Genomic DNA, 16,473 nt, shown 5'->3' on the forward strand with positions numbered 1-16,473 from the left:
GAGACTGCAAAAACATCTTTCACAATAATCCTGAAAGTGAGATTAATTAGGGCGCAGTCACAGTACCCCTTATTGGCGGGATGTTGGGGAACACCTGGAGTTGCTATAAAGTAGCTAGTTATAGCTATACTGTAATTTTTATTTACCATAGACGTGATAGGGAGACAAGTATTTTATTAGCTTCTGCAGTAATATTTATATTTTTATTTCTAGTACTAACAGATTTTTATGTTGGTAATTTTTCTAGTAAAAAGTTGGTGAAAATACACTCTTATTAGCATAAACGTGCAGCCACGATTTACATGTACACAATTGTGCCAAACATGTTGAATTTCCTCTATTAAAAATTTATGAGTAACATACTTTTTTTTAAAAAAATGGAGCTCTTATGACGAAACTACCAATGCATATATGTTATAATGTTTCTGTAAACAAATGCATAAACATGTCTAAAGTAGCAACTAACTTAACTAATTTATCATCACCGTGCATTATTAGTTTCATTGCTATGTGGTTGGTGAAGGAAACATTTTTAATCATTGCTAAACTATGAAGATACTTATTGCCCATGGATGCATGTATATTTTGGTCTGTCCGGTGGCACCCAACATATATATTTACATGGAGTTAGTTTCTAGTATATATAGTGGTAAAAATAAGTACTTTGAGTTAGTTTCTAGTATATATATTTGTTTGAGTAAGTATAATTTATGGTATTTTATTCATAACAAAGTATATGAGTAATTTAGTTGTAGATTTAGGGGGTTAATTTAGTTTATATTAATAATAACAAGAGTGTGTAATTTAGAAGATTATTATGTTTTGTAATGGCAAATTTGGGTAACTTAGATACTAATTTACGTGGTTTACTATGGATTATTAACTTTCATAAAGGCAGAGTGGGTAATTTAGATGCATTTAGGCAGGGTAACTTTAGGTTGTTTTCATAGTGGTTGTTTACTGTGAGGATTTCTAAAGTTTGTTTCTTTTTTTTCTGAGAATTAACGTTCAATTAGCACTAGTTAGATGACCATCCTGGTGCGTCGGCATATAGTTACTTCTTTTTAAAAAAAATAATTGAAACGCCACCATTCATCACACAATGTAACCATATATTTATTCTCACACCCTACAAGGAGGTTTTACAACCATTGTCACCCATCTATATTCTTCACGATGAGCGGCATCCCAAGCTTGGGGGTCAAGGACAGGAGATATTTCGGCTTATGAACATACTTCGAGGAGAGGGAGAAGGAGAACTTCCTGAGGATCATCGCCATGGCAACCTGCACCTCTACGATGCCGAAGTTCTGGCCGGTGCATACTCTCGGCCCCAGGGAGAAAGACAGCAGCGCCTTGGGGTCTTTGGCCGCCTTGGTGGCGCCGTGCTCGAACCTCATGGGGTTGAACTCGTCGGCGTCGGGGCCCCAGACCTCCTTATCCCGGTGCAGCATGGCGATGGGGATCGATATCACCGTCCCTTGGGGCACCTTGATTCCTGCTAGCTCGACGTCCATGGCGGCCCTCCGTTGGATGTACACGATCGGCGGGTAGAGGCGTGACGTCTCGAGAAGAACCATGTGGAGCTGCAAGCATGATGTGTGACGATGAGCTTACATGTGTGGTAGGTGCGCGTGCATGCTTGCATTGATCATCTCGATCTGGGAGTTGAGATGCAGTGCTTACCAGCTTCAGTTGGCCGAGGACATCGGCGCTGGGGGCCTCGCCGTCGCCGCCGCGGAATTCGCGGAGGACCTCCTCCCTGACCCTGTCCTGCCACTGCGGGTGCACGGCGAGCAGGAACATGGCCCAGACGAGGAGGGTGGCCGTGGTCTCCTGCCCCGCGGCGAAGAAGGTCTTGCACTCGTCGATCACCTCGTCGGCCGTCAGCGTCTCGGCGCTCCCTCGCCGCTGCGGCGTCCACGCCTCCAGCAACAGCCCGAGCAGGTCGTCCCCGCAGCCGGCGGCATCGCCGGCGCCGGACTTGGCTCCCTTGGCGGCCAGTCGCGCCTGCATGATCGACATGATCTTGCTCCTCAGCTGCTTGTTCAGACGTCGAACGTGCAGGTTACGCCGAGTCGGCAGATACCTGAATGAACGAGAAGAAATTACTTCTGTTGATGCCATGAGCTTGGATTCAGAGCAGTTGCATATACAAGTGAATACTGAACACTACTACTACTTTACCAGAGGATTGGAGCATCGAGCGTGGCCGCAGTGGCGTGCTTCTGCATCTCCCGCATCAAGACGATGACCTCCTCGACGTCCTCGTGGCTCGTGCCGAAGGCGACGCGGCCGTTGATCTTTGCCGTCAGGTCGTTGAAGGCGAGGATCATGTCTATCTCCGCTTCTTCCTTGCCGCCGCTCTGGCCTAACTGCTCGCGCCATTGCTGCATCATCTGCTTGGTGACCTCCGCTGTCACCGCCGACATGCTCTGAACACGGGGCAAATTAAATCTCATCAGCCCGCTGCTACATGCTGCTAATGTTCATATCTCGGCCGGTGCATGCAGGGGAGGCGTGGTGTCGACCATGACCTTGATCTTCTCGTGGTTGAAAGCCGGAAGAACCACTTTCCGGTGCCGTTTCCAGTCGTCTCCGTTTATCAGTATGACCCCGTTGCCGAAGAGAAATTTCAGGACGGGGATCATGAAGTCCTTCTGGTACAGGCCCGTCCTGTCCGTGAGCACTTGCTTAATCAGCTGTAGATCAGTAGAGAACAGAGCGGGAATTGGACCGATCCAGAACAGAAATGTTCTCCCTGAACAAACAAGTAGAAATCAGTGAACGTATACTGAAAGTTAAGTAGAGTACGTCTTAAAGATAAGGCGCCGGAACTAAGTGGCTCACGACCAACCAATTCATATCACTAAATCATTTCTGCATTCAATTTTGTATGGGAATTTCTTTCCTCAGGAGTTTGTAGTGCATGCTTATCATTAATAAAGTATCTTGGGTGAAAAGAAGGGGATCAAGAAAAAAGAAACAGGTGTCAGATTACCATAGTCGGCGACCCATCTGTGGAACTGCGGCAGCAGGATCGGCATGATGTCATGGCAGCCGGCGTCGAGGGGCGCCACCCCGATCCGGCCGGCCAGCAGCAGCCGCTTCGCCTCCGGCAGGGACCCGGCCAGGAACCTGTAGGCCGGGCCCCGGACCCCCTGCTGCGCGAACGACCGCGCCACGGCGCGCGGCCGCCACGCGAGGCGCCACAGCGCGAGCAGAAGCGCCAGGAGCAGAGCGCCCAGCTGCACGGCCACCATGCCGGCCGCCGAGACGACTGCTAACTCCTCTACAGGTTCTCGTCGCCCTTCTCACTGAAACCCGTACGCGCGGCGGAGCGCTTGGTGTTGATATGCGGCGGATGTCCTATGGCGTATAGCATCGGCCTCGTTAGCAGCACGACTATCAGTGCCATGTTCTTATCGATAATAGGTCGAGCTGAGTTGGTCAGCAGGCTTAATCCTAGGCGAAACGCCTTGTTGGGTACAGTACTTGTTTTTTGTGCATAAGTGTCGAGTTATTAACAATTTAACATTGCCCAATGAAAATTGAGGATCCAGAGACAAGTTGGAGATTGGTGGTGGTGTGTGCACGTACTCGTCTTCTCTAGTGTGAGGCCATGACTCCTAACACTGTTATGTTGGTGGCCACTAACACAGTGTCATATCTAACCATGTTTTTCCAGCTCCATTATTATTGCTTATAGACATATGAATGTATATGGTGCTTTAGCTCTATGTCTCGTGTGCTTGTGTCTGATTTTTCTTGTAAGTTTGTGTGCGCTGGTCATTTTGTCTTCTTTTCTAAAGGGATATTGGACCAGTTTTTGCCTTTTTCTTAAAGGGATGGTGACGGGCAAATCATGATGCCTCAATGAAATTATTTGTCTACGATGAGAGTGCAGAGGTACATTATTTGTACACAAAAGCCTTCAATTTAAACTGCATTACTTAAAATTGGTCAAACTTGTGTGTCATAAGTTACTTTTTTTTAAGAAAGAAAGAATTGGAACCCTACAATTTATCATATAAATAAAAGCACATAACGTGCAAAGAGCAGCTCGGCATTGTAAATCTTTGCTTCTCAGTTTATTAAAAATAAAGAAAGCTTTATTCAAGGTGATACAATCGACCTAAAATCACTCTTTAGCTTCTGCATAGCTAAGCATTAAATAAGAAAAAGTTATGCCATCATATATCATGCCAAAGTTGGCTATGTTTCTTGTGGTGAAACCTATCCAGTCGGGTTGAAGTCTTTGACCCAGTATGGATGCGTGCAATTTTCTAGATTTTTTTTGAAAAAATTAACAGCACTATTTCTTCATTGGAATAATGAAGGTGACGTGCTCCTTAATAGCAATCAGCAATCAGTGATTTCGTCGGTCTCGAGATCTGCAGGTCCAATGGTCCAAAGATGCTCATATGGGGGTGTTGAGTACATGTATTTATAATGATAAGTATACGTGTATGTATATAAGTTTCGTGTGTGTTTAAAAATATATCATACCATAGCGAATTATAAGAAACGACATAACCTTGAGTCCTAATAAGATAAAATATATCGTACAGCAGCGAATTATAAGAAACGACGTGATCTTCAGTTCTGGTAAGATCGAGTAGTAACGTACTCATCCATCCCAAATTGTAAGTCATTCCAAAAATCTTGGAGAGTCAAAGTATCTCAAGTTTGATCAAATTTATATGATAATATAATAACATTTATGATGTCATGTAAGTATCATTAGATTCTTCATCAATTATATCTTCATAGTATACCTATTTGATGTCAAAAATCTTTATAATTTTCTCTATAGTCAAACTTAAGATGCTTTGACTCTCCAAGATTCTTGGAATGACTTACAATTTGAGATGGAGGGAATACGTGCCAGAGAAATTGGCAAGCCATGCCCTTGTGGGAGATCAGAACAAATCGCGGCTCTCTTCACAGACACATCACTGTGCAGATCTTGACCTGGTGATCCCTGAAAGAAATAACCCGGTAGCCACAGTTCCACAGCTTCTGTGACACTCATAGCTGTTAAGCTGTGCAATCACGGCACTACAAGTACCACTGAGCTCACTAAATCTGTACGTCCCCCCTGCTACAAAAGCCTTGACGCTAAGAAAGGCTTACAGAGACATGACAATTCGCCCAAGTTTCTCGCCCGCATTCGCCAGGGCTCAAGGCTGTTGTGGATAGATATGATGGTCCTAATGATCAGAATAGCTTGCCAGACGAGATAATTCGTTGCTTAAATCAAAAGCGAAGAAGAAAAGAAACAAAAATATCCACGTTAGGGATCATTCACAGCCACTCAACTTGTAGTGCTGGTGATTGCTAGATCAACATCAAGTCCTACACTGGAGGTAGCAACAAAGACACTGGCTAGGTACAGCAATCATGCATGCGAGGTTCACCGTTCACGAGTATTTACACATCTGAAACTTTTTACAAATTTGCAACATGCTATGTTCGACTGCAAACTTTTTCTTTTTGTAACAGGGCCGGCGCTTTCGTTTGTGTGCATGCAGAGTTAGAAGGATTCCCCCACGCACGACAAGGAGGAGGAGCGCACGTCTGCGTCCTTCTTTGGGAGCACTCTCTCCAGTTCGGTAGAGGCAGCGACAATCTGACAGCCACAGGGCGACGGCTTGTGACCTTGTGTGACAGCTACAGCTGCTCTGCTCTCCCCGTCGTTTGCAAGTGCGATCGAGCAAGAAGAAACCTAGCTAATGGTCCAACCCTGTAGAATAGAATGGCTATCGTTTGAAGCAATTCAAGCAACAGAGTACTGCTGATGCTAAGAGGTTGAAAGGAACAGTGCAAGTGATTTCTTCAGAGAATGACGTGCGCAAGTGCGATTACATATCTGCTTCTTAATTACTACTAGCTCTGTGAGATGCGTGCTACTTCGTACAAGTAGCATTCATCGAGACACAACCGATCCAATGTTGGACCATGTACATGAGATTAGTTACAGACCTCAACATTCAAAAGATTGAATGCCTACATCCACTGGAAACAAAAGTGCAGTCTTAAGACCACCATTGCCATACAGCATTACAGAAATGTTCAGAACTAAAAGACAGAGGAACAAGCAACTAGGTAGCAATTCTGTTCATGGTATTCCATCCAAATCTGCTGAAGATCTCCATAACAGTGATCTCCAGGCTTCGGCAGCTCGCCATTAGGATGATCTTCTCTTCCTCTTTAGACAATACTCCCTCCGTTTTTATTTATAAGGCGTACACGTATATCAAGATTCAAACTTTGCAATCTTTGATCAATAATTTGACTACTAATTTTTATTTTTATAATATAAACTTTATATGGTTATTGTAGGTTAAGATAAATGAATGGTAAAAGTGTTATTTGGAAGACCTTACTAAATCATACTATACTTTATAAAAATAGACGAGGGAGTAGCGACCAAACTCCTCCTGAAAATAGACGAGGGAGTAGCGACCAAACTCCTCCTGAAAATTACCTGCAGAAGAGAGTTAGGCTTGATCTTTTTGACTTGAAGAAAATCATCCAGTAATTAACTCGAAGAAATCTGTAGAGCAAGCATAAGAAGCAACGGAGAGGAAGAACCTAGCCCTACAAGTTCTGTTTTTTCCTCTTGTTCATGCGGGCCTGTTGCAGGGCCGTGAGATAAATTCTCGGCCCGATGGCCTGCTCACGCGGGGCAAGCCGGCCCATTACTTACTCCTACAAAACGCCGCGCGTTAGGCTTAGATGGATTTTGGCCCAGGAAAGGCGTCTCAGCTCGTCTTGCTGCCTAATTCGCCGAGCAACCGACGCAGCCAGCGCCGCCCCCGGGCATCAATTGGACGCCAGCGGTGGTGGCGACCGCGCCGCCGGTCTATGCCCGACACGGCGGGTGCAACCGGAGTGAGCAGGCTCTGAGGTTCTCAATCCAAGCCGTGGGACATAGGAGGGAAGGTCAGTTGCCGGTTCTTCTCCCAACCAGCACCGATTCATCTTTTTTATTAAAGGAAAGCACCGATTTCATCTGATTGGATAGGCTCATCAACAAATCGGATTATTATTTTTATTTATCTCGAAGTAGATATTGTGTGAAAAGAGCGGGGTAGATTAGCCATCCACAATAGTAATGTTTCTGCTTTCCAAATCAATCAAAATGACCCTAATGTTTGTTTTTTCTTGAAACATTGACACTAATATTTGTAAATAATGACTTTGGAACAAGGATAGGAGCTCAGTATTCTCCATTTTTTCCAATCCATTTATACATTCACTACATACACCGCGTACCATTAAACGCAACTCCCAGATTCATAGGTTCTTGGAATATACTGTGTGCCACTGTTACAAGTCAGATACTAGTATCACACATCCAGCGGCCTCAAGATTACAGGAAGACCAAACTTAGGTTTCAATGTAAACAGATCCACGGGCGCATGCACATAATCTGGCGAAAGAGTGAATGAGAACTTCTGGAGCATCAGGGCCAGCGTCGATTTCGCTTCCAACATCGAAAAGTTCCTATCTCTTAGAGCTTTTAAGACTTTAACCTTATTTCGATTATGTGATTCTTTCTTCTGAATAAAGGTAAAGCAGCATGAAGAAATCATATAGATTAACCCTTGTGTATTATGGTACCATAATTTAGGTTGCATCAAGTGGCAGCTGCAGTTTTTTAGCATGATAGCAAGCTAAGAGAGTCAGGCATTACCTTTAGCTTATCGATGGTGAAAGCAGGATTGATTATCCTGCAATGACGCACCCAATCTGTGCCTTCCATAAAGCCGAGCCCCTTACCGACCAAAGCCAACAGAGTTGGGTGTGCATCGTTCTTCACGAAATGTCCAGACTTGCTTGAAAGAATTTGCCTGGCGAGCTCATAGTCAAAGATGCAAATTCGGGCTTGTGGACCGTACCAGCAGTACAGAAATGGTTCTCCTGTAAAGCAATGAAATATTGTAAGAGAAATATTTTTTGAAGCGGGTATGGTCCCATTTCCATTACAGAATAACGGGAATACCTGGTAGCATTACAGAAACAGGAGGTGGAAACAGAAAGAGGTTTGGGGGAAAGATCGTTCAAACACTCCTGAAAGCACCTAAACATGTATCAGGCAAGGCTACCTAGCTTCCAGTATCCCACAAAGAACGCAGAAAAAGACCACACCCCTGAAACCAAGCTATATGTCAAAACTGCGAAAGAGTAACCATTTGGTAAACCCCTGGATTTCTCAAAAAACTTTATCAATAAGTCTGTATATATAATTCATAGTTTCTTGTGTTTGCTTAAAAAATAAAGCAACTCCATTGTTTCTGTTTATTACGTTGCTCTTTAACTAGGGTAAAGTTTTGTGGTGCCATGTAAGAACTCTTGGGAAAGCTATGTACTCCCTCCATCCCTTATATTGCCGTTGGTAAGTTCAATTTTGAACTAATCAACATCAAACATTAGAGAATGGAGGTAGTATTAGGTATGCCAATAAAGGGTCCAAGCATCATGATCATGTTATACATTTTTAGATAATGAACATCGTGTTAGATATACAATTGTACACTTGGGTTTGGGGGGAAAAAATCAATTGTACACTTAGTTTTTGCAGATTTAATATTCCAGTGTTCTGCTTGAGTTGTGTAGGATGTATGTTTCTATGGCCTATGACAAACTCTAACCAAAACAAAATACAACAACACAAATGAGGTCATAACTTTCCTGGTAGGCTGGTACATCTTCGCAAAAAAAAAAAGAACAACTTGCCTGGTACCAGGGGCTGATCCAGTACCTTAAGACAATCATTGGTTGAATGAATAATACAATCAGGTAACAAATTATGTGTTCTAAGGCCCCGTTTGGTAGGACTTCTCAAAGTGTTTCTCCACCGCCTTTTGGTGAAGCCCTACCAAAGGGTCAATTTCAAAACGGCTTCACCACCAAAGCCGGGGAGAAGCCGCAAAACGGCTTACACTAGAGAGGAGAAGCTGAAAAAAGTGGCTTCACCGGCTTCTCCTCTCTCTCCAAGCATTAAGTGATCATAAAATTACATATACTGCCATTGAGAAGCCGTTTTACCAAACGTTTTGCAAAATGGCCTCAACTTCACTAAAAAAAGCCACTCCACCGAAGAAGCCGAAGCCGAAGCTGTTTTATGAGGAGCTGAAGCTCTACCAAACGGGGCCTAAATATACTGATTCCTTCTACTCTACATCTCCAATCAAAGAGCCAAATCAAACAAACATGATGACCTATTACCTCTTAGGAGGTAAAAGGTCACCTTCTTTGGGCCTTTAGATAAAATGAAACGGATGAATAACACTAATTTAGGAGTAACAACTTAAAAACCCCAAACGCAAAAGAAAAAGCACAAAACGTACCGTACTGAGCCCTCCATTTGAAGGTGACAGGTGAAAAAAAAGGTGCTGGGGAAAAATCTTTGGGCTTGGCCCGGCCGGAAGAAGGTGCTGAGAAAAAAAACAGACAACGACAGATGGGATCCACAGCTAACAGGTGGGATGACATCATTCCATCCCTCTCAACCTCTCCGACAAAAAAAAAAATTAGAATGAATACAGCTTATTCTACTAAACACAAATTTAAAAGAGACGGAACCAACCTAACCCAATTGATTTCAAAACCAAACGCATGGTTAGTGTATCATTGACGTTGAGGTATGGAACGATCTCCTATGGTCCACATCCTTCGAGCTACTTTTTTTTTGGTTTTTTGGCTTCTGATCAATAGCATCATTGAGTAGTTTATCGACTATGGACAGTCTCACACAGCACGATTCAATCAAGGTTCCTTAAAGAAGGCAAAATAAAATGCACAAGTTGTTATAGGTGGAGGGATTGGATGTCTCTTGTAATTAACTCCTTGGTTTTGATTGTTATTATAGGTCGAGGGGTTGAGTAGTTTATCGTCGCTTGATTCTGAAGATCTTAACTTCGAATGTATAGCTATTAAATTAAAGTTCCGTGATGCTTGCCGAAACACTATTAAACACCCAATGAACAAAACTACATATATAGACTAATGTACAACGACTTGGTGCACCAAGGATCCAAAGCTAAAGAGACAGAATTATAAGTATTTAATTAAGATAAGATAAACTGAAAGGCTAATGAGCTAAGCAAGCAAGCGCAACAAGCAAACGAAGTACTCCCCTCCAACTGCTCCTGCCACTGCCGGCTCTTTTTCTTTTTCTTTTTTTAAAAAAGAGTTAAATGTGTTACTAGAACATAAATTCGAGGGAGCACCGAAGGACATCATCTTTTAAATTGCTCATATAAGGAACAACAACTTAGCATATAGGTGTAGGTTACAGGAACGACATATGGGAAAAAAAATGGCACATAGGCAACCTACATGTACATTTGGTGTTTACTTGTACATAACGTGGTGTAGCATTGGCTCTTAATTTATTTACTCATTTTTAATGATTTGCGTTTACGATGAGCCGAGGAAGGTTTGAACTTAGTACTACTGTGACGGTGAAAGATAGACGCCCCGAGGCACGGCGTACGATGGGATCAAGACAAAGGGAATGGGCTATTAGGACTAGATGGTCAAGAAATGTCATATGGGTTTTTGTTGCTTTGTCATCTAGCACATATTCACTGAAATTTGTGACTCTTGTATGAATTAATCTAGGCAAAATATATCATGAGTTCAAAAAATTAAGATAAATTGTTGATGCGCCCGGTTTCAGTTTTTTAAAAACTTCAAAGTACACTTTGGATGAATTTCACCATTTTCAGAAAAGTAGCCCATTTCCACCTGATATGCACTCTAATCCCCCTGATAAACTGACTCAGCCGATGCTGAACTGGATGCCGGCGATGGTGCCGGCCGTAGGTTGCCCTGGCATGGCAGGTTTGATCGGGTTTGGTGATCCGCTGGCAAGTCCCACGAGGCTTCATTAGCCACCATTTTCTCGTGCTCCCCTCCCCAATCAATTAATTTCTTCAGGTGCTTCGCCCTTCATTTTCTTTGTTTTTTTAGATCAGGGGGAGAGAATCCCCACCTACATTCATTGGTGGAGCTTCTTGCAAACTTAGCAATTTTACAAAACCCAACGCAACACACTCTTAGAACAGAGATAGAACAACATGATAGAGCACACGGACCCCACATTACAAGTCTAGAAAAAAGATTAAGATCAAACAACCAACACATGCAACCAAATGAGGGCAAGATGCCTTTTCACTGGCCTGTGTTGTCATCGAACTAAACTATAATTTGCCAATCCACCATTCTGCAACTGTGAAGCATTGAGTCAAAGCCGAAGCCGACACATGACAGTCTTGATTGCAGTGCCTTGGAGGACCATCCGGGATCCAATCGACGCCCTTCTATGTCCTTTATGGGGAGGAAACCACAAAGAAGGAAGCGCTGTTGAGGGGAGAATGGGGAGATCCAATAAAGGGGTTTATGGTCTGAAAGGATTTAGGATGTCGACTAGAGGGGGGTGAATAGTCAAACCTCAAAATTTTTACAATTTTGAACAAGTTTATCAGCAACTTCCGGATATTTCCGGAGATTGTTCCACTTTCGGAATTTCCGAAGAAATCTTCGGATTTTTCTGAAGATTGAAAGATTTGAACTACAACCTCAAGAAAAACTTGCTGAAAAGTAAATCGATGAATATAGGTTATTCACCAGGTTATTCTAATCCTTTGGCACAAGATAGTACAGCTGGAAACTAGCTAGAATGTAGATCGAGCTCAAACCCTATAAATATGTTCTATGCTTGAGTATGAATGAATTTAAGAACAACAAGCACATGAGATACAAGGATTTGTTTCCCGGAGTTCAGCTTCACACCTTGAAGCCTACGCCTCCGTTAAGGACTCATGAAAGGTGGGCTTTTCACTCCTAAGCCACTTTCCTCCCTCTAGCGACCACAAAGATCAAGCTAGAGTCACTTACTCAATCATAGGGGTAATACAAACTTTCCAAGGCAGCCACAATCCTTGGATGCTCGACGGGAAACACCTAGCCAGCTAGCAGCTTGAAGCTCCAAGAGTAACAAATGCGGAACCAACACAAGGTGCTTAAGAGATGGAAATTCAGCTCACTAGCATTCTCCCTCGCTCTCTCTTGAATCCCTACTCAAATCCCCACCAAATGTCACAAAGAATGCCAAAGGGGAGCAAGGAGGGAAGTTAGAAGCTTTTCTGAAGTTCAGCAACCTTCGGATTCTTCCGGAAAACTTTTCAGAAAAATCCAGACCTTCGGAACTTCTCCGGAAACTCTATAACTTCCAAAATATTTCGGAAGATTTTCCAGAAAACTCCGAAACTCTCAAGTTAGCACCATTCTAAGTAACCCCATGTGATATGCAGGTGCAAAGATGTCTCTCAAAGGTGTCTCTCATATGTTTGTTAGGTCATCTTGAGCACCTTTTTCAACTTTAAGATCAGAGATTTCGCATTCCTCTTAATAGTGCGGCATTCTTATACTCAAATTTAAACCGAAAATAAATTTAGTCTTCAAGGTATGTTGTTTATTTATTCATTTCCTTTTGAGGGGTCCATCACAAGTGCTTCATGACCAATAATCCTTTTAAACCTGCTTATGCACTTGAAACTTTATTAGATATTTAAGCTTGCATTATTAAATCACCAAAACACACTTAAGGAGGCCAATATACTCTTCATGGTCCCGTTAACTCGGCATAAGATGAGACAGTACTATCAAGGAAGGAGGAGGATGACAGAGTAGAGATGCCGACAATAATCACATTCCTGCTCATGGTGAAAGCGAACAAAATGGTGTAGGGAGGCAGGACCTTAACAGCAGTACCAACATCTTGGCAGGGGGAGGAAGTGACCGGTTTCATTGGGAAGCAAGCAGTAGCAGTAGCAAGTGGGTAGGGGCATCTCGACAAAGCCTCCATGGAGGACAGCGGCACCCGAAGGCGTCGCCATTGTCGGCACCGGTGCAATACTGGGCTTGGATTTCTCCCTGAAGTTTTCCACCCACCTACCTTGGCCGCACCAGCAACTAGATGGAAGCAAATTTGAGGATTTCTCCTTGCAAATTCCACCCAAACTGGTCACCAAAACTGCAGCTGCAGCACCGTGCGCCGTTGGCCACGCAGCCCAGCGTCCCCAGCACACATAGTATTGCTGGATAGCTGACGAGCTTGAGCTAGCCATGGCGACCTAGATTTGGCTGACTCGAGGGGGGGAGCTCGGGGGTGACCGAGCTGCTGCTACTAGCTGGATCTAGCCGGCTCCACAGTAGATCCAGCGACTGAGCCCTATGTTGGGCCAAATCCGAGCATCCCCGGCTAGGCCACGCTAGAGCTCCAACCAGCCGCTGGCCACAAGCTCGCAACCAGGGGGAGGAGCCCCGGGTGGGAGCACGAGATCCAGCCCAGGAGAGGACAGATCTGAGCGCCGCCGAGCGCTAGAGCCTGCTGCAGCTTCCTTCCGGACGGATCCTGAATGGCGTTGTGTGTGAGGCCGTGGAGGACGAGGGGGAGGATGAGGACTGAGGAGGCCTCGTTGCCGCTATCCTAGCACCTGCACGGACTTTCGGCGTGGTGCTCCGGCGGCAGCCTGGGAGGTGATGGAAGGGGCTGAGGGTGCCGGTGGCGGCAGCGGCGGCGGTTCCACCCGAGTCGCCGTTGGGGGTGACGCGGAACGAGCAGGCTCCCGGCTGGCGGCGGATCACCCTCATCCCCTTCATTTTCTTTACAACAGGACGTGCACGTAGTCAGGGAAAGAGTGAACGAGAACTTCTGAAGGAGCATGGCCATTACTGACTTGGCTTCCATCATCGCAAAGTTCTGACCGATGCATGACCTTGGTCCTATTGAGAATGCTAGCAGAGCGTGATGAGGAACCTTTGCTGCTTTTGTGACTCCATTCTGAATGACTTTACAACAAAGTGCTTCTAGTGAGAATATTCCATTATTTTCTTTATGTTGGATTTGTACGTTCTCTACATACACCACATACCATCTAAGGTAACTCACCAGGTTCGCAAATTCTAAGAAAGTATGACATTTTACATGTCAAATATTGTAAGCTCATGCATCCAGCCGCCTCACGATGACGGGAAGGCCAAACTTGGGTTTCAGCGAAAACACGTCTGCAGGGGCATGCACATAGTCAGGGGAAAGAGTGAACGAGAACTTCTGGAGAAGCAGGGCCAGCGTCGACTTGGCTTCCAACATTGCAAAGTTCTGGCCGATGCATGACCTCGGTCCCATTGAGAACGCTATCATGGCGTGCGGAACCTTTCCTGCTCTTGTCACCCCATTCTCAAATCTCAGTGGATTGAATTCACCCGCATCGTCACCCCAGACCTCCTTCTCTCGGTGCATAATAGGAATGGGTATGACAACCGTTACGCCCTTGGGCAGTTTTGTTGCTCCCACTGTGATATCAGTGACGGGCTTTCTTTGCATGAAAAGAGCAGGGCCATAGAGCCTCAATGTCTCGAGGAGAACCATCGTCGTCTGCAAGATATGGCTAGTCAGCTACAGCCTGAAATCTCAAATCGAATCAGATACACTACAAGGAGAAAACACAAACATTCAAGTAAAAAGGTAAAATTTTCTCTTGTTTCTTGCCTCTTTCAGTTTGCTAAGGGCATCGGCACTGGGCTGTTCCCTTCCAATTTCCCTGAAAACCTCCTTCCGGAGCCTTTCTTGCCATTCGGGGTATGCGCTGAGCAAGAAGATTGCCCATGTTAGAAGAAGCGATGTGGTGTCATGACCAGCAAAGAAGAACATCTTGCACTCATGTATTATCTCATCGATGCTCATGCTGAGATCGCCTTTCTTTCCTCCTTGCTCTGTTGCAATGCAAGACTCAAGCATCAAACCGAGCAGATCGTTTCCGTAGTCACGGCAGGTAGACGCTAATCGTGGTTGTATGATTTGCAGAAGCGAGCTCCTAAGCTTCTTTTCAAGCATCCATTTGCGCCGATTCCTCTCAGTAGGAAGGTACCTGAAATGAAAAGGATACATAACAGTGCATATGGGAAAAGGTGTACGAAAGTTGTCAATGCTCATACTACAAAGTTCTAGATTAAATGAAGTAGAGATTTTACTTTAATCCTGGTATCTGAACATCAAGGAGACTTTCCAAGTAGATTGCCATCAGGGCATGTTGTGTCTGGAATACTTGTTTCCCTAACTTGTAACTGCTTCCAAAGGCGGCATGGGATATAACATCAGCTGTGAGCTCTCTCAACTCTATGTCGAAATCCACTTCTATTTCTCCATTCTTGCTTTGGCATGCTTTATTTTCCAACTCCTTGATCATGCTTTGAGCACAAGCCAACATCGTTGTTGTCATCATCTGTACTTCACGATGTGAGAAGGTAGCATGAAGATATTTTTTTTGTAGCACGGTAACATGTTAGGATATTCAGGGCGGCATTACCTTGAGCTTATCCATGGCGAAAGCAGGCTTGATTACCCTATGATGGCGCACCCAATCTATGCCGTCCAACAAGGCTAGTCCCTTGCCCACCACATCCAGCAGGGTAGAGGGTGGATCAGTCTTCAAGAAATGCCCAGACTTGCTTGAAAGAATTTGCCTAGCCAGCTCGTAGTCGAAGATGCAAATTCGGGGCTTCGTCCCAAACCAGTATAGAAACGGTTCTCCTGCAATCCATGCAAACATCCTAATTTGTAATTCATACACAAGTGGAAGGCTCTGGTTTTCTATAGACGTATATATGTTTGCCAGAACCCCTGATAATTTGCAAATTCGAGTACCTTTCGTGTTCCTACATATCCCACTCATCTTGTCATTCGGAATTTTTGTTTGTATTCAGACTTTATTTTTACCAGTTGATGCAAAGCTCTTGTTCCAACATTCTTAAACAAAAAGAGAATTGGATGGTGCACTTTCATAAAAGAAATTAAGAAGTGACATGGTGATTTGGTGAAGAACATAGCAGTTACCATACTGAGCCCTCCACCTGAGGTAGTGCGGCGCGATCCTTGGGAGGTGGTTGTGGTCGTGAACATCCAGTACCAAGCCCTCCGCCTCCTCCTTCATGGCCTTGATGTCGTCGTTGCTGCCTCTGACGAACTTGTAGGGAGGCCCATGGATCCCTTGGCCCCTGAGCTCCTTGCCTATGGCGTAGGGCCTCCACACGAGGCGCACGACGGCGTAATCCCACAGCCATGCAATGGCGGCGGCCGCTAGCAGCGCGACGAGAGCCGCCAGGGGTACGAGGAAGGCCATGGCTGCCACGGGTAGAGCAGGGGAAGGAGGGGATGTGTGTGTGTGTGATATGGCTCACTGTTGTGGACAGCAATCGGCCGTCGTGGCACTCATGTACACAGCTCCAGGCAGCAGCCTTGTTGGACGCCCCAGAGAAAGGCAAATTCTGGGAGATATACTTCCAAGGAAAAATCTGATAGGCATAACGCATCCACAACAAATCTGATAGGCACCTATGGTGGTAGAAGCGGCAGTTCCGTCCATTATCACGAAAATAATTCTTTTCGTGACAGTC

General features: G+C 44.7%; 2 protein-coding genes across 2 annotated transcripts; both read right to left on the reverse strand.

Annotated features, from left to right (window-relative positions):
• Positions 1-1,091: 1,091 nt before the first annotated feature.
• On the reverse strand, positions 1,092-3,424 carry LOC101784444 (cytochrome P450 709B2). The gene is made up of 5 exons (XM_004984209.4): positions 3,002-3,424; positions 2,538-2,761; positions 2,188-2,435; positions 1,687-2,089; positions 1,092-1,586 (listed from the first exon to the last, which is right to left on the reverse strand). The coding sequence occupies exons 1-5, from the start codon at positions 3,261-3,263 to the stop codon at positions 1,155-1,157; spliced, it is 1,569 nt and encodes a 522-aa protein (XP_004984266.1). The 5' UTR covers positions 3,264-3,424; the 3' UTR covers positions 1,092-1,154.
• A 10,405-nt stretch (positions 3,425-13,829) lies between these two features.
• LOC101784849 (cytochrome P450 709B2) lies at positions 13,830-16,199 on the reverse strand. Its single transcript, XM_004984210.3, has 5 exons — positions 15,914-16,199; positions 15,387-15,610; positions 15,052-15,302; positions 14,570-14,948; positions 13,830-14,455 (listed from the first exon to the last, which is right to left on the reverse strand). Exons 1-5 carry the CDS (start codon positions 16,197-16,199, stop codon positions 14,024-14,026), a joined length of 1,572 nt encoding a protein of 523 aa, XP_004984267.1. The 3' UTR covers positions 13,830-14,023.
• Between the last annotated feature and the right edge of the window lie 274 nt (positions 16,200-16,473).

Source organism: Setaria italica, chromosome IX (assembly GCF_000263155.2).
Source record: "Setaria italica strain Yugu1 chromosome IX, Setaria_italica_v2.0, whole genome shotgun sequence".
NCBI lineage: Eukaryota > Viridiplantae > Streptophyta > Magnoliopsida > Poales > Poaceae > Setaria > Setaria italica.